This window comes from Silurus meridionalis, chromosome 11 (genome assembly GCF_014805685.1).
Source record: "Silurus meridionalis isolate SWU-2019-XX chromosome 11, ASM1480568v1, whole genome shotgun sequence".
NCBI classification, from domain to species: domain Eukaryota; kingdom Metazoa; phylum Chordata; class Actinopteri; order Siluriformes; family Siluridae; genus Silurus; species Silurus meridionalis.
Genome location: NC_060894.1, coordinates 12802433 through 12823226, shown reverse-complemented (window position 1 = coordinate 12823226; position 20794 = coordinate 12802433). Strand labels below are relative to the sequence as shown.

The 20794-nt window shown below is 38.2% G+C and overlaps 1 protein-coding gene across 4 annotated transcripts in view; it reads left to right on the top strand.

The window, feature by feature from the left end:
• smg6 (SMG6 nonsense mediated mRNA decay factor) overlaps positions 1-20794 on the top strand; it is a 43684-nt gene that overhangs the window by 19929 nt on the left and 2961 nt on the right. For 3 of the 4 annotated variants that reach the window (XM_046861681.1, XM_046861680.1, XM_046861683.1), the window contains 5 exons: positions 2894-3107; positions 7113-7292; positions 9267-9434; positions 9536-9680; positions 9786-10009. In XM_046861681.1, the coding sequence (XP_046717637.1) occupies positions 2894-3107; positions 7113-7292; positions 9267-9434; positions 9536-9680; positions 9786-10009 (931 nt within the window). Of the gene's footprint in view, positions 1-2893; positions 3108-7112; positions 7293-9266; positions 9435-9535; positions 9681-9785; positions 10010-20794 lie in introns of those variants that run through there. The other variant, XM_046861682.1, reaches the window with a different exon arrangement.

Here is a 20794-nt window from a genome sequence, read left to right as displayed (position 1 = left end):
ATAACAATGTTATTCATTAAGTTATATTTATTATTATTATCATTATTATTATTATTATTATTATTATTATTATTATTATTATTATTATTATTATAAGTAGGTTTATTTTTTTATTTAATGGAATACTTTACAGCTTCATTCTGACCTTTGGCACTGTGGTTCACATCTCACATTATATTATAATAATTATTTGCTACAACAGCTCAGTGCATTATTGTTTGTTTTTTATAAAGTGTATCATAACCTTATATATGAGGTTACAGAACACAATCTACATTCGTGTATTGTACAACCCTAATTTTCTATGAAGTAGGAATGCTGTGTAAAATATAAATAAAAAACAGCAAGCAATGATTATCAAATCTCATAAAACTATATTTTATTCACAATAAAACATAGAACAATTACTACCGTAATTTCCGGACTATTAAGCACACCCAAATATAAGCTGCACCCACTGAATTTGACAAAGATTTTTATTTTGAACATAAATAAGCCTCACCTGTCTATAAGCTGCAGTGTAGCTGTCTACATTGAAACTAATGAACTTTACACAATCTTTAACAAAAGACAGTGTCTGTAACACGGCTTGTATCTAAACAGTAGCCTACCTTTCACAACAATTTCTCTCGGGAGTTTTTATTTTGGCATCGTCGTGCATTTAAAAATCACCATTGGTGAAGCTTTTCTCCCGATGCCGTGCAGCTCAGAACACAGCGGAAGTGCGTTTTTTTCATGCTCGGTTGTTTTCAGCGTGACGAATGATTCACATTTGCTGTTGACCGTCCAAGTGAGATGCAGGTCAAAAGTCAGAGGAACCTCATCCATATTTATGATGTGGTGCGGCCCGATTCAGTGGGAGCGCATCTGATTTGATATAAATAATTTAATTTGATTAACCTGAACCCGTTCAGCAATTTCGTTGGACTAATGTTATGGGACTCAGTTTTTTTTGCTTAGAGCTTGTGAAACCAGGAAAAACCCAGGAAAAAGCCATAAATTAGCTGCTTCGTTGTTTAAGCCACGGGGATCAAAGAGTGGGAAAAAAGTAGCGGCTAATAGTCCGGAAAAAATGGTAACACATATATAAAAATTTATTATAGGGGTCCATATTTACTGCTGTTTAGCATCCCTTATACACCAGGGATCAGTCTGGACACACATCTGGAACCTACGGAGGCTAGTTGGTGGAGTTTTGAGCAATTTGTCCTATTTGTTTCTGATACATGAGTCTATCTGCTCAATTGCTCAACTGCTATGTTTAATTTGATGTGCCAAATATTTGCAAATGGTCAAATATCTGAACTTCAGGTAGGCTAATTCAGCAATTCAGGCTAATTTCTTCCCTGAAAAAGACATCTGGATGGAAGCATATGTCACTCTAAACCCTTTTCAGTGTTGATTGTGCCTTTCCAGATTGTGAAAGCTGTCCATTCCATTGGCAGTAATGCATTACCAATATCTTCAGAGATAGACTATCGAACTGAGTCTATAAGCTAGATGGTCCCTTTTCTTTTTATTCTAGAGCATATGTGTCAAACTCAAGGCCCGTGGGCCACATCTGGCTCGTACAATTACATCTGGCCTGCAAGATCATTTTATATAGATCTATTATTATTGTTATTAATGGCCCAGCGATATGAAGTGCTGATAACACACAAACTACAGATCCCATAATGCAGCGCTTCAGCTGCCTTGCCGAATGCTAGGCTACCTGGGAACATTCCAGCGTCAATTAAGTTAAGCTTCTGTTGATGTATACAACCCTAAGTTATTGCGAAGCTAGCCCCCCCACAATGCCGAAGAGAAAAGTTGATTCTGAGTATATGTTTACTGACATTGCCGGTAAACCCATGTGTCTTATTTGTGGAGCTAATGTGGCTGTAATTAAGGAATTTAATCTAAGTTAAATAAGAATTTGACATTTCAGCAGACGTTTTTTACCAGAGCAAAATCACAAAGTGAAGCTGCTGTGAAAGCAAGTTTTATTGTGGCAGAGGAGAAATCAGAGCCAAATCAGCCCGGGCATTTACCGAGGGAGAGTTACTGAAAAGATCGGCATCAAGAAGAATTTAAAATTTTAATTTGTCTGACAAGAGAACACTTTGTCTGTCAATTCTAAAAGAGCTTTGGCCCATAGAAAACTGTGGCATTTTTGGATCATGTTCTCAAATGGCTTATTCTTTGCATGAATTAATTATTTGCCTTATCCTGTATTTGTGGATGGCCTGACAAAGATTTAACCTCATGCAGTGATTTAAATTACAGAAACATATTTGTTTTTATGCAGTTGCCTGAATGTAACAAGCATCCAGGGTTAATCTTTGCACAGAGATTTCTCAAAATTTTTATATACTGTATGTACTCCAGATGATATTCAAAGTCTTTTCTGAAATTCTTCCACAATTTGTAGACAGTGTTTCACAGATTGGTCAACTTGTGCCTATCCCTTCTACTCTAGACTACATTTTCACTCCCACTCATTTTACTGATTTGTTGCAAATTTATTTAATTGGTTGCAAAATGTTTCTCTAGCTGCTTCTCATTGGTAACACTTACAATTCCAGCCTTTTGTTACCCTCATTCCAACTTTTGTAAGACATGTAACACCTTTCAAATTTAGGATTCTTATTTTCTTTTTTTAAATAATACATTTGTTCAGTTTTAACACTTGATGATGTCTGTGTTCTATTGTGAATAAAGTATTAGTTTATGAGATTCAGAAATCATTGCATTTTGTTTTGATTTGCAGTGTTACACATTGTCTCAACTTTCTTTAGAATTGGAGATGTAAGAATCTATTATTTATGGAAAATCTATCATAAGTAAACAATGATCTGTCTGATTTCTGAAAAAAACAATAGAGGGTATTCAATATTTTTTTTTTTTCCAGTGGCAGTCCTGATGTGTGGCAGTGCCTTGCAGAATTTTGTAATTCCTTGGCATCTGTATATCATGGTGAGATTCCACTCTTCAAGGCAGATGCTGATGGAGAGAGTGATGAGTTGCGGTTGTTGGTGCTGGAGGAGGACAGGATGCTGGCTGGGTTTGTCCCCTTGTTGGCTGCTCCACAAGAGCCATGCTATATTGAGCCCCAGTCGGATACTGTGAGTCTAAATTTTCTGCAGCACACTGTAACACACGTAGCACCATGTTTATTAACAGTGCTTTTACCCAGGCATTAACATTTCACTACCTTGCCAGTGTATTGCTTAGTAAGTACAACACAGCCTGGACACAGTACACTTACTACAGGGCTATTGAGGCCATACATGCTACATGTACTCCATAACATAATAAAGATACGTTCTTGAATCCTGCACACAAAATAATGTAAAAAAAAAATCCATCTTGGCAAATATTCTCATAAATTACATAAATATTACATAGATTTGTTCAAAACTTCCTTGTGCTGTGTGTAAGCTGTTGTACAACAAAATTATGCAATTGCAAAAATAAAAATCCACTGACTGAGCAGACATTTGCCATAATTTCCGGACTATAAGCCACTACTTTTTTCCCACACTTTGAACCTTGCAGCTTAAACAATGAAGCGGCTAATTTATGGATATTTCCCAGGTTTTTCCCAGTTTCACAAGCTTCATGCCGCCAAAACACTGAGCCCCGTAACATTAGACCAATGAAATTGCCGAACGGGTTAAGGTAAACCGATGAAAATCTTTATATTAAATCAAGCACTCCTACTGAATCGGCCCGCATGACATCATTAATATGAATGAGGTACCTCTGACGTTTGCCCTGCCTCTCACTCGGACTGTCAACAGGAAAGGCGAATCATTCGTCACGCTGAAAACAACCGGGCATGAAAAAACGCACTTCAGAAAAGCTTCCACCGATGTTACCAGTGTTACGGCTAGCGACCAGGAGGATTTTTTCACAGGAACAAGGCATTGCTTGTTTTGGACAGCATGAGGGCCCACATAACAGATTCTGTGAAAGAAGCTATCAAGAGGACAAATTTAATTCCAGCTGTGATTCCTGGGGGCATAACAAAGTATTGCAGCCACTCGACATCAGTGTGAATCGTGCATTTAAGGTGGCGCCCCCTGTTCAGTGGGAGGCTTGGATGACAAGTGGGGAGAAATCCTTCACTAAAACAGCCCGCATGCGAAGAGCAACTTATGGTCAAGTCTGCCAGTGGATCCTGACAGCGTGGAGCACTGTCAAAAAATTCACTATAATCAGCGGGTTTTGAAAAGCGTATTGGAGAGGGCAGCACAAGCTCAAATTTGGCTCCAGATGAAAATGACGAGAGCAACATTAAAAATGATCCTGAGAAAACACCGGATTAAGCAATTCTGATGCAGTTCAACTAGGACACTGAAGGAGATGACTTTAGTGGTTTCAGTGCGCAGGAGGAGGAAGACAGTGACCAATGACTTTCTTGGTAGGCTACTGTTTTGTTAGAAGCTGTGTTACAGGTACTTCTTTCGTTAAGCCTGTGTAAAGATCATTTGTTTCAATGTAGGTACTTGCGGCTTATAGACGTGCGGCGTATTTATGTTAAAAAAAAAAAAAAAATCAGTGGGTGCGGCTTATATTTGGGTGCGCTTAATAGTCCGGAACTTAAAATGAAAACTGTCAAAAAAGTCCATCCCCCACAAACAATCCCCCTAAGACACCTTAGTCATTTTCCAGAGTCTGACTATCAGAGTAATTTTGAAGCCAGAGTTCTGCACTTCAGTCAGAAGAGTTTAACTAGCAAATATCAAAATGTGTTTATACGGTAGCTAGCCAGCCAGTAAATCAAATATACTAAATGTAAGCTAACACTATTTCATTGTCAATTTATGAGGCTTGGTAGCTTAAGCTGTGATGCATTTTTCTCTATCTTCTGCTAGCCAGTTTTCTGTTATCGTACAGAAGTACAGTACTGGTCATATTTTAAAAATATTGTCAAATCTATCTGAAGAAATATCGAATTGTGGTACTTACAATTAAATCAATGTTGAAAAATGTCATTAAAAACATTTTTGCATTTATGTCAGCTTATGACCACAACAAAATTATAGTTTATATACTTTTTTGAATGTATAATATATACATAAAATTCTCCCAAATTTCTAATTAATTCCCATAAATGTCTGTAAATATTGATAAATTCCTGTTAAGTTTCCAATTTGGATTATTTCCAAAATTCCCCAGATGAATTTCTCATAGAAATTTACTGGAAATCTTCCGCCTCTTTGCATATTTAGTTTGAACTAATAAATATAGTGTATACTAGGGATGGTAGGGTGGAGATTTGTGCAATGCAATTTTAGTGCTTCCACTAAAAACACTGAATTTTTTCTTTTTTTCTTTTGTATGTGGAAATTAAACAAAAATTAGCATATCTACTTTAAAAGCTGGCATTTAGACATGCACTGGGATTTATAATGGTGACTGTAAAACACATGATTTCAAATTGTTCCTTGAATTACATTTTTTTTATCCCCAAACAATAGAATTTAGTTGGGTTGGTGAGTTGCACTATTTAGTGTATGGCTGCTGCTACTTTTTATTTTAGTAAAAAGTAAAAAAGTAAAAATGTTTTAGTAAAGTTTATTATTCCATCGATTAATCACAAGTATATTTTCTTAATTTGAGAGCAAAAGTAAATAAGAGAGAAAATAAGACAGGTCTCAAGTAATTTGTTTTCCTTTTTGGAAAAATTAATTTTTTTATACATTTTTATTGCTGAAATTCTATACAAGAATATCGGTGAAAACTAAAACCATTTAGTGCGTTTATATTAAATCAAAATACAAATGCAGTTGCATTCAAAAAGTCCCTCTGCAGTGTATGTGGGTACAGTAGGTTATGTTTAAACTATTTCTTTAATGGAACGAATTGCTATTCTCACTCATGCATTTATTTATTAAATCTCACACAATATCGTGATGTGGTATTCTTGTCCCCAGAAAGCTGCTTGACATTTTCCACCAACTAAATCTGTGTAATTATCGCCAGCTTTAAAAACATGCTCCACTACCTACTCTACATGACCACTGCATTTTTGAACGCAGTGTATATAAATAAAATATCTTCTTCATCATCTTCTTCTTCTTCTTTCGGCTTCTCCCATTAGGGGTCGCCACAGCGGATCATCAGTCTCCATACCCCCCTGTCCTCTACATCTGCCTCGTTCAACCCAACTACCTGCATGTCTTCCCTTAACACAATTATAAGCCTCCTGCTTAATCTTCCTCTTTTCCTTCTTCCTGGTGGCTTCATCCTCAGCATTCTCCTACCGATATACCCCATGTCCATCCTCTGCACATGTCCAAACCATCTCAATCTCGCCTACCTCACCTTGTCTCTAAAACGTCCTACATGCGCTGTCCCTCTAATAAACTAATTTCTAATCCTCGTCACTCCAAATAAAAATCTCAGCATCTTCACCTCTGCTACCCCCAGCTCCACCTCCTGTCTTTTACTTAATGCCACTGTTTCTAAACCATACAACATCGCAGGTCTCACCACAGTCCTATAAACTTTCCCTTTCATTCTTGCAGATACCTTTCTATCACAAATCACTCCTGACACTCTTCTCCACCCACTCCACCTGGCCTGCACTCTCTTCTTCACTTCTCTAACACATTCTCCATTACTTTGCACTGTTGACCCAGGTACCTGAACTCCTCCACCTCTTCTCACTGCAACCGCACCACTCCATTGCCCCCCCCTCTCATTCACACACATGTACTCTGTCTTACTCCTACTGACTTTCATTCCCCTTCTCTCCAGCGTGTACCTCCACCTCTCCAGGCTTTTTTCAACCTGCTCCCTTCTTTCACCACAAATAAATAAATATATAAATTAAATATAAAAATATATTTAAAATTTCTTTATAAACGGTAACAACACTGTATGGTGTGGTGTTTTGTTAAATGGACTAAGCAAAGCATCTATTTAATTTATTGAATTTTTTTATTCAAATTTCTCGAGTTATTCAGGGAATTGTTACAGCCCTAGTTTAGTGCATAATGTGCTATATCATGAAAACAAACACAAACAGGCTATTTAGCATATCACAAAAGGTAATGTGTTTACTATGAACAAAAGCACACAATGTTTTGAAGGGATTTGGTGTTTTCTTGTTTTTGCAGGCCATGGCAGCTGACTGTAAGAGAGTGACTGTGCTAAAATACTTTCTTGAAGCCCTTTGTGGCCAGGAGGAACCTCTGCTTGTCTTTAAAGATGGAAAGTATGTTTCCATACCATCGCTGGACCCTCCCAGCCAAGCAGCTGATCACAAGACCCAATTGCAACACAATGATCCATATCAGGTCAGAAAACACCTATCTGCTATTAAAGCAGGTAGAGACATCTCTGTGTGCAATGAACAAGGGTAAAAATCAATACTGGATGGCTGTAGTGTTTTGGCCCCAGGCAGCACTTTATTAAAAAGAGGTGCATGGGCTCAGAAGACAGGTCCAGAATCATTGTGAACATAGTTTGCCATGCCATCCACAAATGCAGGTTAAAGCTCTATCATGCATGGAAGAAGCCATATGTAAACATGATCCAGAAATGGCACCACCTTCTCTGGGCCTCGTTTAAAAACTGTTTTGTGGCCAGACAAAATCAAAATTTGAAGTTCTATGAATACCATATCCTCTAGACCAGGGTTTACCAACCTTTTTGAAACTGTGAGCTACTTTTTGGGTACCGATTAATGTGAAGGTCTACCAGTTTGATACACACAGTTTTCAGTTTGATCTTAAATAACAAATTTGCTCAATTTACCTTTTATTATATGTTATTATTAATAATTAATGATATTCATCTATGTAAAGACACTGATCATGTTAATGATTTCTCATAATAATTATCAACAATGAATTAACAAAGTAGGAAACAGTTATTTTTAGAAAAGGCCCGAGGGCTACTTGTGTGGTCCTTGTGGGCTACCTGGTGCCTGCGGGCACCACGTTGGTGACCGCTGCACTAGACTGAAGAGAAGGACCCTCTGACTTGTCAGCGCTCAGTTTAATAGCGCGTATCTCTGATGGTATGGGGGTGCATTAGTGCCGATGGAATAGGCAGCTTGCACATCTGGAAAAGCACCACTATATATATATATATATATATATATATATATATATATATATACGAGAGGGAATATTAAACTGCAGCTCGAGTACATTCATCAGCTGACGAAATCCTTCACACTCAATCACGCTGCACGGTTGCATATCTTTTGCTATAAACATCCTCAATGCTTTAGTTATGGCTATTGCCCTGTCCGACTTATCCCTGAGAGGTTGCTTAAATGCTGCGGACAGTAGAAGTTGTTTTCTAACCGGCTCTCTCCTGTTTGTGCTTACCGACACATTGGCGTGATGTCTTCTCAAATAAAGTTTCTTCCGGCTTCTCCCGTTAGGGGTCGCCACAGCGGATCCTCCGCACGTTTGATTTGGCACGTTTTACGCTGGATGCCCTTCCTAACGCAACCCTCCCCAATTTATCCGAGCTTGGGACCGGCACTGAAAGTGGCTGGGGATGGTTCCCTGACCGGGAATCGAACCCGGGTCGCAGCGGTGAGAGCGCTGCATCTTAGACCACTAGACCACCAGGGGACCTGTGATGTATTCTCAAATAAACTGTCATATTAGAAGTGTTGCCATTAGCATATTGAATGCATTTTGCACAATGCTTGTTTTATTTCCGTTGTCATCGTAAGTTAGTAACATGAAATCCAAGATGTTTCCACACACCGGATTTGAACGACGCGGGCGCATCTGCCAACTCCGGGCAGCCTTCATTATCTCCTCCACTTGCCATTTCTGCAGCACTCCTTACTCAACTTTTACTGTCTGTATGTATGTTCACGCGAAACTGTCTGAGGCGAAACTGAGAACGGGGCTACATTGCACATGCGTCGAACCGTGCGACGCGCACATGAACCGAGACAAGCGAACCGAACGGTTCGGGTGTTTTTTTCATGTACCGTGCCACCGCTAGTGTATTGGCACTACTATAATGGCACGTTTACCTTTTCAGCAGTTTGTGCCACCATAGATCTTCTGTTGGTAGTTCCTAATCACTGCATCCTGAGACTCCATACAACCTGCTGTTTGAAAGATGCTTTGTCTTACTTGACTATCCAGCACAATCTGACCCTTGCCAACATATCTACTTTAAGAACTGTATATCCCACATTTTTCCACTGTTATTAATTTATTATTATATGATATATATGAAAATGTAATAATAGTAATAATAATGGGAACTGTATAATATGCTTGTGGGTTTTCCAGGACAACTGTATGATCAGGGAGGAAATAACACTATCCACGTCAGAAGGAGAAATTGATGAAGGGATGGATGATAATGACAATGAGAATGATATCCGAGAGCTGAGAGCTCGGCGCTGTGCTTTAGTGCACAAACTAGCAGAACAACAGAAACGGATAGAGAAAATTAAGGTGCGATTTACTTTGCAACAACACCAAACCCCATACACCCCCCTCCCAAAAAAAAAATAAAAATAATTATCCACTGGTAACTGTATGATCATTCACGTCAGGCTGTGTTACAAACTGGAAGTCAGCTGGAGCTACAGATCAGGCCAATCTATCTTGTTCCTGACACTAACTGCTTTATTGATCACCTGGAGGGATTGAGAAGACTGTTAGTGTGTGGCACATACATATTGGTGGTTCCACTAATAGGTAAGCAATTAGGGATTTTTATATTTTTCATATATATTTTCTATAACAATTAAAGGATTCATTCAAATACTCAACATGTTTTTTCCCCCCTCTCATGTTGCTCAGTGATCACAGAACTGGATGGCTTGGCTAAAGGTCAAGAGTGCCATAATGTAGACTCAAAAGGTGAAGCAGCCCATGCCAGGACAGTGCAGGAATGTGCTAAAGCAGCAGTGTATTTCTTGGAAAAGAGCTTTGAGGCCAGAGAGCCTGGTCTGAGAGCAATCACTAGCAGAGGAAACCAGTTAGAGTCAATAGCCTTCCGTAGTGAGGACACCTCTGGACATAAGGTTTGTGCATATTTTCTACATATTTTAAAAACATAAAATTATGGTGTACTTAATAGGGATGTACCGAATATTCGGCCACCGAAACAGTTTGTTGTGATGACGCAAACAGAAACCGCTGCCTGCACGTGCTTGTCTAAAACAACATGTCTGCGGTGTGGACGTATTTCAGTATATCTGAGAAAGACCCACGGATAGCGATTTGCAAAACATGTACTGCCAAAATTTCAAGAGGGGGTGCGTCTGCAAAGACTTTCTCCACGTCGGGAAACTTTAATATTAATTTATGCAATTAAAATGCCTTGATTTTAGTAAGGTTAGTACACAGTCATAGCCATAAATGCAATGGTAATAATAATTGGCATAATTTCTTTCGGTGTTTCGGTTTTCGGCCTTGCTTCCTCCTTTTTCAGTTTTCGGTTTCGGCCAAGAATTTTCATTTCGGTGCATCCCTAGTACTTAGTATAGTATCAGCAATAGTATCAGTTGTTTATATAGTTTCATTTTGATTTGTTTAGGTTTTCTAAGGTTTAAAGTAGAATCACTTTTACCAAAATCTTTTTTTTCTAAATCTTTTTTTCAAAAACTTTTTTTCAAAAGAGGAAAAGAATGTTTATTGTCCAGACATAATATTTACATTCAAGAAAATTGGGAAATAAAACTTGGAATAAGAAAGGACAAAAATCTATATGGTGACTATACTAGGGCTGCAACTAACGATTATTTTGATTGTCTTTTTTTTTTTTTTCTTTCTTGATTAATTGGATAAAAAAAATAAAAAATTTACATTTGATATTTTGCTTATTATAACTATATAAAACCCTCATTCAAAACCCTAATGCAAAAGCGACACAGTAAGTTTAACTATATTTAATTTTGACATTTTAAAGCTTATAGTGGCTTATTGTTGAGGAGTGCATGGGGGATTTCTCCTTTGAATAAATTCACTCATGCTGGGTTGTTTCTTTCTGTTAAAGAATGACTCGTAAAAACCATAGAGGGCCTGTTAGGGGTCACTGTTTGGTTTCAAGTCGCTGCAAAATGCTGTGGTAGCCATGATTAAGCGTTGATCCTTCACAAAGAAATTGCTTGACAGGCATTCTTGTTATGGCGGCATGGCTTGTCAGACATAGCAACAGTAACTTAGGAGGGGGGTTTTTGCGAAGGGTCATTTGCTTTTACATTTATGAAAACTGTATTTACCTTAATCCATGTAGAGAATGAACTGTCATCAACTTGCTACGTGAACATCATCATGTCCTCCACAATTTCACAGACTACCTCCATAGTTCAAAACATTCAGCAAAATCGTCTATTACTGCCATTTCCCCTGTTAGCTGTCAACTATGAGTGATGTCACTTTACAATACCTATAATATAATCCCACCCCTGACACTTGATTGACACGCAAATGCAAACTGAACAAGGTTTTGGAAATTCAAATGCAAAAGGAATTGTGATTCCTTGGGCGTTTTGGCAGGCTACATACACGACAAAGTAAAAAAATAAACATGGTAATAATATTGCTATTTAAATATGACATGGTCATAACTCGAAAGACACAGGAAATACAGTTACAAATGGACTTTGCTTTTCCATTCGAAATTTTGCAGTCACTGTGCGTTCTCAAAACCGAAAACGCAAACCGTAATGCAAGATTTGATACATTGCAAATACAATTTGCAATTCATTTTAAATATTGTCTGAAATATCCTTCCATATATAACAGTTGGAGAGAGAATTAGATTAACATTCGGAGAGAGAATGAAAATAATATTTGGAGAGAGAATGAATATAAAATTTGGAGAAAGAATGAGTATAAAATTTGGAGAGAGAATACAAGTAACTTTTTGGAACTATATTGTTAGTGAGCCTTCAACCAGCTCTGTTTTAGGTTGCAGGTAGGCATGGGTACAAAAACCTGGTAACCAGTGCACTGAATGGAGGAGCTTGTATTGTTCAATAAATGTTTAATTTAAGAAATTTTCTGTATCACGTCTTATTAATTAGGAATTAGATTTTATGACATGTAGGGGAAAAAAGAAAACCAATTCAATTAATTTTTATTTGTATAGCGGTTTTAACAATGAACATTGTCTCAAAGCAGCTTTACACAGATAATGTGGTGAATAAAAGTGAATATGTTCTTTATAAGTAAGTTTGTCCCTGATGAGCAAGCCGGTGGCGACTGTGGCAAGGAAAAACTCCCCGAGATGGCATAAGGAAGAAACCTTGAGAGGAACCAGACTCAAGAGGAAACCCATCCTCATCTGGGTTGCACCAAATGTCCATTTGTAGCAGATATACAATGTTGTGAGGTACAGTGATGATGATCAGAAGCGAAAAGTAGTCCTGAGTCAATGTAGCAGACTGTTGACATTAACTACAGTCCAATCCATCCTCAAAGCGCCCGTTCTTATTCCGGAATTTCATGGAACCACCCACAGTGTTGATGAGAAACCGTCCCAAGCTGCACAGAGTGGCCTCCAGTCGAAGAGAACACTATCCAGAGGCAGGCCTGGACGAAGTGGGAAGATCCACAAAGGGGAGAGGGGCAGGAACAGTGGTCACTGGAGCCTCAGGAGCATGTTTAACTCACCCGAGAGAGAGAGAGAGAGAGAAGAGAAGGATATGGATTATTAAGTGTCCTTATTGTTGTATGAAAGTTAATATCACTATGCAGTTTGGACTCGCTATGGCAGCATAACTACAAGGGAGAACCAGAAGGTAACACAGACATAAGGGAGCTCTGGGATAAGAGATGACCCACCACACCACCGTCAATGAACCTGAGTGAACGTGTGAATGTGAGGGGACGACAGCATACAAATATCCCATTTCACCAAACACTCTATATACATGTTCCCTCCAGATCTGCGCCTTTACCTAAGAAAAAATCTACTGATAAAAGGCTTGACTAAATAAATGTGTTTTCAACCTCGACTTGAACACTGAGACTGTGTCTGAGTCCCGAACACTGATTGGAAGGCTGTTTCATAACTGTGGGGCTTTATAAGAGAAAGATCTGCCCCCTGCTGTAGTCTTCGTTATTTGAGGAACCAACAGATAGCCTGCACCTTTTGATCTAAGTAGGCGTGGAGGATCATACAGTAAAACCCTGTTGTACGAGCATAATTCATTGAAATTTGCTCGTAGGTCCATTTGCTCGTACGTTTGAACTGATTTTCCCTATAAGAATGAATGTAAAAGCGATTTAATCTGTTTCGAGATCTCATTCGATCGCTTATTTCTGCACTTAAAAAGTATTTGTAGCCTATTTTAACATACAAATACAACGCAAATTACTGTAATGTAAACATAATTTACCACCCATTCATGTGGTAGTGGTTGATTGAGAGTGTGAGATGACACCACGCTCATAACCTCCTCGGTTTCCATGGTAATTCTATTTACTTTCGTTTTCACAGCACCATCACTGATCTTCTTAGAAGACATTTTTAAAGATTTCTAGTGAAATAAAAATATAAAACAAAAATAAAGTTGTTTTTGCTGCATTGAACAACTAGAGCGACCGAGTGATACGTCATCAACTAAGCGACTGATGCTTCCCTCCGCCGAAAGCGGGGAACCGGCAGCGTGGGTTTGCTTGTGCCTTCGAAATTTGCTCGTGAAATAGGGTAAAATTTTGGGAAAAGGTCGCTCGTATCTCCGTTTGCTTGTACTATAGGTTGCTCGTACAACGGGGTTTTACTGTACTGGTAAAGAAGTTCACTCAGATACTGCGGTGCGAGACCGTTAAGTGTTTATCCGTCAGTAGTAGTATTTTATAATCAATGCGAGATTTGATTGGGAGCCAGTGTAGACTGATTAAAACAAGAGTGATTTGGTCATATTTCCTAGATCTAGTGAGGACTCTTGAGTCTGATCTAACTGAAGCTTATTTATACACTTACTCGAACACCCAGACAGTAAAGCGTTACAGTAGTCTAATCTAGAAGTAACAAAAGCATGAACTCGTTTTTCTGCATCCTGTTACATCATCATATTTCTAATTTTAGCAATATTTCTAAGGTGAAAGAAGGTAATCCTGGTGATATTATTCACATGAGCCTCAAAGGAAAGACTAGGGTCAATAATAACACCAAGGTCTTTGACAGCCGTACACGCTAAAACAGAAACACCATCCAGAGATCCTACGTAATCGGAAAGGTTGCTTCTAGCTGCATGTGGTCCTAGTAAAAGTACTTCTGTCTTATCTGAGTTAAGCAGAAGAAAGTTATCAAGCATCCACTGTCTAATGTCCTTTACACATTTCTCAACATTGTTAAGCTGATCTCACTCATCTGGCTTTGCTGAAATATACAACTGTGTATCATCAGCATAGCAATGGAAGCTAATACCATGTTTATGTAAAATTTCCCCAAGAGGCAGCATATATAAAGAGAAAAGCAGTGGGCCTAAGACAGATCCTTGAGGAACACCAAACTTTAACTCAGAGAGTGTGGAGAACTCACCATTTACATCAACAAACTGATAGTGATCAGTCAAATAAGACCTGAGCCAAGAGAGCTGTTCCCTTTATTCTAACAACGTTCTCAAGTCTAGCAAGCAGTATAGTCTGATCAATAGTGTCAAAAGCTGCACTAAGGTCGAGCAAAACAAGTAAAGAGACAAAACCCTTATCAGAGTCCAAGAACAGGTAATTTACCACCTTAATTAGCGCCGTCTCTGTGTTATGATGAGGCCGAAATCCTGACTGATACATTTAAAAAATGTTATTCATAAGTAGATGTGAGCACAACTGCTCTGCTACAACCTTTTCTAAAATTTTGGAGATAAAGGGAAGATTTGATATTGGCCTGTAGTTGGACAGCTGACATGGGTCAAGGTCAGATTTCTTAATTGGGGTGGATAACTGCCAGTTTAAAGAATTTAGGTACATAACTAGTAAACATTTACAAAGCGCTAGTGGAAGAGTTTATTATTTTTTAATAATCATCTAGAGTATAACGTAACGTTGATTCTAGGTATTCAGTGGCCCATTCAAGCTCTGCGGGGTCAGACGGAGATCTATTTAATATCGTAATTTCTGGAAGATTATTGATAAAATGCGGTGCTGTAGCTGACGTGAAAGTACGCTTAACACGGTAACGTGGTGAGGTAGTAATGCAATGACGGAGGCAGATTTTAAAAGAGATGAGAGAATGGTCTGAAATAGCTTCAGACTGTGGAATTATGACTGTTTTTTATTTTTAATCCAAATGTTAACAACAAATCGAGTGTGTCCACCACTATGAGTGTGTCCTATAACATTCTGATTAATTCCAACTGAATCTAGAATGGACACAACTGCTGCTCTTAAGGAGTCTTCCTGATTATCAAAATGAATATTAAAGTCACCATAATTAATGCTTTGCCTAAAGTAGCAGCTAAATTTGTGATGAAATCTGTAAATTCTATTAGAAAATCAGAATAGGGCCCTTGGGGTCTATAAATAATAATTAGTGGAATTGACTGACTGGACCTGCTTTTGGACACTGAATATTTTATGTTGGTGTAAAGAACTTCAAATGTTTTACATTTGTGTTTAGTCTTTTGTGTGACGTTTAGATTATTATTATAAATAGCTGCGACTCCGCCTTCTCTGCCATTTAGACGGGGTTGGTGTATGTAACTATACCCAGGAGGTCTCACTTCATTTAATGCTACATATTCATTCAGTTTAATCCACGTTTCTGTCAAACACATTATTTTAAACTCCTGGTCGGTAATAATTTCGTTCATAGTAAGCGCGTGAGAGATCTAATATTCAGCAATCCTATCTTCAGATCAGAGGTGCTGGCTGTGCATTCAGTCTTATTTAATTTTATGTTAATCAGGTTACTAAAACAGACTTTCTGAGAACCAGCCGAACATATCGGGCAAACACATCGGCCAAAAATTGGCATCATATATCTCCATCGGTCGACCTCTAGTTTGGAACCCAATGACTTAAATTTGGATTCCTCAGACCACAGGATTTCACTGATCTAATGTTTATTTCAATGTGTTTCTTGGTCTAAGCATACGTATCTTTTCTACTTCTTGTACTTTCTAAAGTATTGGTTTCTTTGCCTCAATTTCACCAGACTCACACAGTCACCTCTGAACAGTAGATGTTAAAATATGTCCACCATCTGAACTTCAAGAAGTGGTCTAGTGGTTAAGATGCAGCGCTCCCACCGCTGCGACCCGGGTTCGATTCCCGGTCAGGGAACTATCCCCAGCCACTCTCAGTGCCGGTCCCAAGCCCGGATAAATTGGGGAGGGTTGCGTTAGGAAGGGCATCCAGCGTAAAACATGTGCCAAATCAAACGTGCGGAGGATCCGCTGTGGCAACCCCTAACGGGAGAAGCCGAAAGAAAGTTTATCTGAACTTCAAGAAGTATTTATATTATGTAAATCTGCAGTTTGCAGAATGAGTGTGCTAAGCTGTCATCAAAGCTAACCCATTTCCACCCTTATGATGGTCTCTAGCTAGCATTTCCCACCATATCAGGGATGACCAAACAAAGCAGTGGCTTGACACATTCAATAGAATTGTAGTAGGTTATTACTTGTATTATTTAGGGTCCAAGCACTGAAGATTGAAGTGATTTGCATCAAGATTTATTAGTATTTATTAATTTAAAAAAACAAATAACAGGACATGCCCTTACTGTGGCACATAGAATTCTAGAAAGTTGCTCTAATAAATTAATTTGAATCTTGTTTTCACATTGTACACGGTAGTAAAAAACCTCCTTTTCTAAACTAACCCTATTCATAAAGCATAAAATAAGAAATATTTCAAAAATAAAGCCCAATGACAAAATCATTAAAAATATATCGCTCAAGTTGATATCTGAAATTTCTTCCCCACCCCAAGAGTAAAAGCTGTTTAATGTAACGGTAAAATTTGCAGAAAAATAAAATAAAAAATTGAAAATGGCAGTGGAAGAAATGTGCAAAATCTACTAATGAGAATATGCGATGGATGTACCATGTTCTGAGTGTACTCCATGCAGTGATCTAATCCAGCCTGAATCACCTGCTTTTCAAACATATTTATCAATGTGTGAGTTACTCATATATCTGTTTATATAATTAGTAATCCCTCGCCACATCGCAGTTCAGCTTTCGCGGTTTTACTGTAACGTGGGGATTTTATGTGGAACATAAAATTAAAGCTTTCTGAAGAGCTGTAATGCTCTTTTTGGGTATGCAGTACATTAATTTCATCGTCATCACCATCATTAGTGATGCACACAATTCATCATCGTAACCCCCCCAAGCCGAGGGATTACTGTTCCCTGACTGGGGATCAAACCCGGGCCGCAGCGGTGAGAGCGCCGTATCCTAACCACTAGACCACCAGGGAACCACTGTATAGTAATATAATATTTTACAAATATTTATTTAGTAAATAGCATAATGCCTTAAGTGTTAAGGCAGGAATCAGGAGCATTAGGCAGGAAGCTCAAAAGTTTACAGTTAGCTCTAAAGTGACTTATTGGAACAGAAAAAAATTGCTACATAGCAAAAAAATTTAAAATAGAATAAACAATTTACTTCCCTAAACAGCCTAACCAAAAACAGGTCAAAGCCCCAGAGAAATGACAATCATACCTCTAGTACCTCTGAATATATGAGTTGCATCAAACAACAATTTGCATTGCTGTGTTAATCTGTGAGTAGATTTCTTTTGTCTAGTTTAAAAACATGGAATGCAGCCAATCACATTGCAACACTCACTTTTTAGTTTTAAAGTTATTTATTCATTATTCTTATTATAAAAAAAATTTTCTCCTCCAAGAATGATGTGCAGCCCAATCTGTAAGATATAGAAACACAAAAACCTATGGTGCAGAATTTCAACTGCTACTCTGCTTAGTAATGGATGACATTGTCTGATGGTGGCACTGTTATGCAACTCTTAATGCTTGGTTAAACACAACTTTTTCCGCTGTGGCCAAGGATTTATGACAGGTCTATGATTCCTTCTGTACAACATTCTTCGGAATTTTTGATTTAGAGTACTGTCAGGTGTAAATAAATGCTGTAAAGAAAGAATCTTCTTCTTCTTCTTCTTCTTCATTTTTCCGCTGCTCCCATTAGGGGTCGCACAGTGGATCATCCGTCTTCATAACACCCTGTCCTCTACATCTGCCTCTTTCACACCAACTACCTGCATGTCTTCCCTCACCACTTCCATGAACCTCCTCCTTGGTCTTCCTCTTTTCCTTCTTCCTGGTGGCTCCATCCTCAGCATTCTTCTACCAATACAACTCATGTCTCTCCTCTGCACATGTCCAAACCATCTCAATCTCACCTCCCTCACCTTGTCACCAAAACGTCCTACATGGGCTGTCCCTTTAAAAGGAGGGGGGTCATTTGCTTTTACATTTATGAAAACTGTATTTACCTTAATCCATGTAGAGTGTGAACTGAGCTCATTTCTAAGCTTGTCCATCCTCGTCACTCCCAACAAAAACCTTAACAACTTCAGCTCTGCTACCTCCAGCTCCACCTCCTGTGGATGCCACTGTCTCTAATCCATACAACATCGCAGGTCTCACCACAGTCCTATAAACTTTCCCTTTCATTCTTGCAGATACGCTACTATCACAAATCACTCCTGTCACCCTTCTCCACCCACTCCACCCTGTCTGCACTCTTTTCTTCACTTCCCTAACACACTCTCAATTACTTTGCACTGTTGACCCCAGGCACCTGAACTCCTCCACCTTCTCCACCTCTTCTCCCTGCAACCGCACCACTCCACTGTCCTCCCTCTCATTCAAAAACATGTACTCCGTCTTACTCCTACTGACTCTTTCCCATAACTTCATGGTGTGACTGATTAACTTTATTCCCCTGTAGTTACTGCAGCTCTGCACATCTCCCTTATGCTTAGAGATCGGTACCAGCACACTCCTTCTCACACCAAGTACTTTTCTAGCTGCCTCCCTCATCAATTCAATTCAATTAATTTTTATTTGTATAGTGCTTTTAACAATGAATATTGTCTCAAAGCAGCTTTACAAAGATAATGTGGTGATTAAAACTGAATTACAGGTAAACATGGACGTAAATCCTGGGGGGGGCCGGGATGACATGTCTTAATTAATTTTAAATAAAAATGTAAACTTTTTTTAGTTACTTGTTTTGCTTTGTCATTGAACCTGAGAAAACTTGATAAAAAAATTATAAAAGCAAAGTTTTTCACTGTGGGGACACTGTGTCTTTATAAGTACAATTTGGCTATTATTAATTGCCTATTATCCCCTTCAAAAATTGATCATGAGAAATTTTACATTTATTGTCCCCACCACTATTAAAGGAAATTTACGCCTATGAAGGTAAACCTTGTTTAATTTGCCTTTCCGCTGTAATGCCCACTTTTCCCCAAAATATGGTGCACTTCATCTACATTGACCTTGTTCGCGTGTATAACTCTCTTCTCCTCTTTAATGAGCCCTTCTGCAAAAATGAGCTTATCAAAGAAAAGTGGATAGTGAGCGCCGAGTGTTTAATACGAATGGACAACAGAATATTTTTTTACTAAGGTCCGATCAAAGCCCCTCACAGATCCAGGTTAACTGACCAACACCTCGGATCTATCCTGAGAATTGCCACAACAAAACTTACTCCAGACTTTGATGAACTGGCAAAACAAGGAGTTCAACAACACTGTTCCTACTGAAACTGAACTTGAGTTTTTATGCTGTGTTTATTGATGCAATGGCAAAAAAAAAAGTTGTTGATGTTTTTGCACTTGATGAAACTGAATGTGTTTTTCTGCTGTGTTTGTTTAACTGAAATTTAATTATTAATTTAATTAATGCTTTTGGAAAGCAATTTGTACAATGAGCCTTGCATATTCATGTCACAGGCCAAATCTCTAATGTAATAGATTTATTATAATGTAATAAATCTCTAATGTATTATATATATATATATATATATATATATATATATATATATTAGGGGTGTCACGGTTCACCAAACCCACAGTTCGGTTCGTATCACGGTTTTAGGGTCACGTTCTCGGTTTTGTACGGTTCTTTTTGTTATTTTTTCTTTTAATCTTCAACACTCCAGAAATTTCCTTCAGCATTTGATATATAGCTTATTATCCACAGTTTAGGATACAGTATTAACATTTTTGTAATGTAATCATGCACTAACTGAATATGACTTTACTTTAAGCACATTATTGGGACCATCTCTGAGTAAAAGCTAGGTGAGATTTTGATACAGCAAGAGAGAAGACATTGATGATGACATGCTTTTCGTTTATTTGGCAAAAAAAAAAAAAAAAAAAAAAAAAGTGTCGGCGAGAGGGAATATTAAACCACGGCTCGAGTACATTCATCAGCTGACGAAATCCTTCACACTCAATCACTTTTGCTATAAACATCCCCAATGCTTTAGTTATGGCTATTGCCCTGTCCAACTTACATTTACATTTGCAGCATTTAGCAGACGCCCTTATCCAGAGCGACGTACAAACGTGCTTTAAATCTCTAGTAATGAATAAATCTACACTGGTACGCAAGATTACAAACTCAATATAACTATAACTCGAATTCTACAAACTTGGAAAGTGCTAATGTAGGTATTAATTTCTCACTGAGAGGTTGCTTAAATGCTGCGGACAGTAGAAGTTGTTTCCTAACTGGCTCTCTCCTGTTTGTGCTGTTTGTATCTCATGTCATACACCTTGGTATTGAGCAAAGCAATAAGACACAAGGTCTTATAAGAGCTGTTGCTCTCGATTATTTTAGTAATTGAGTATTCTACCAA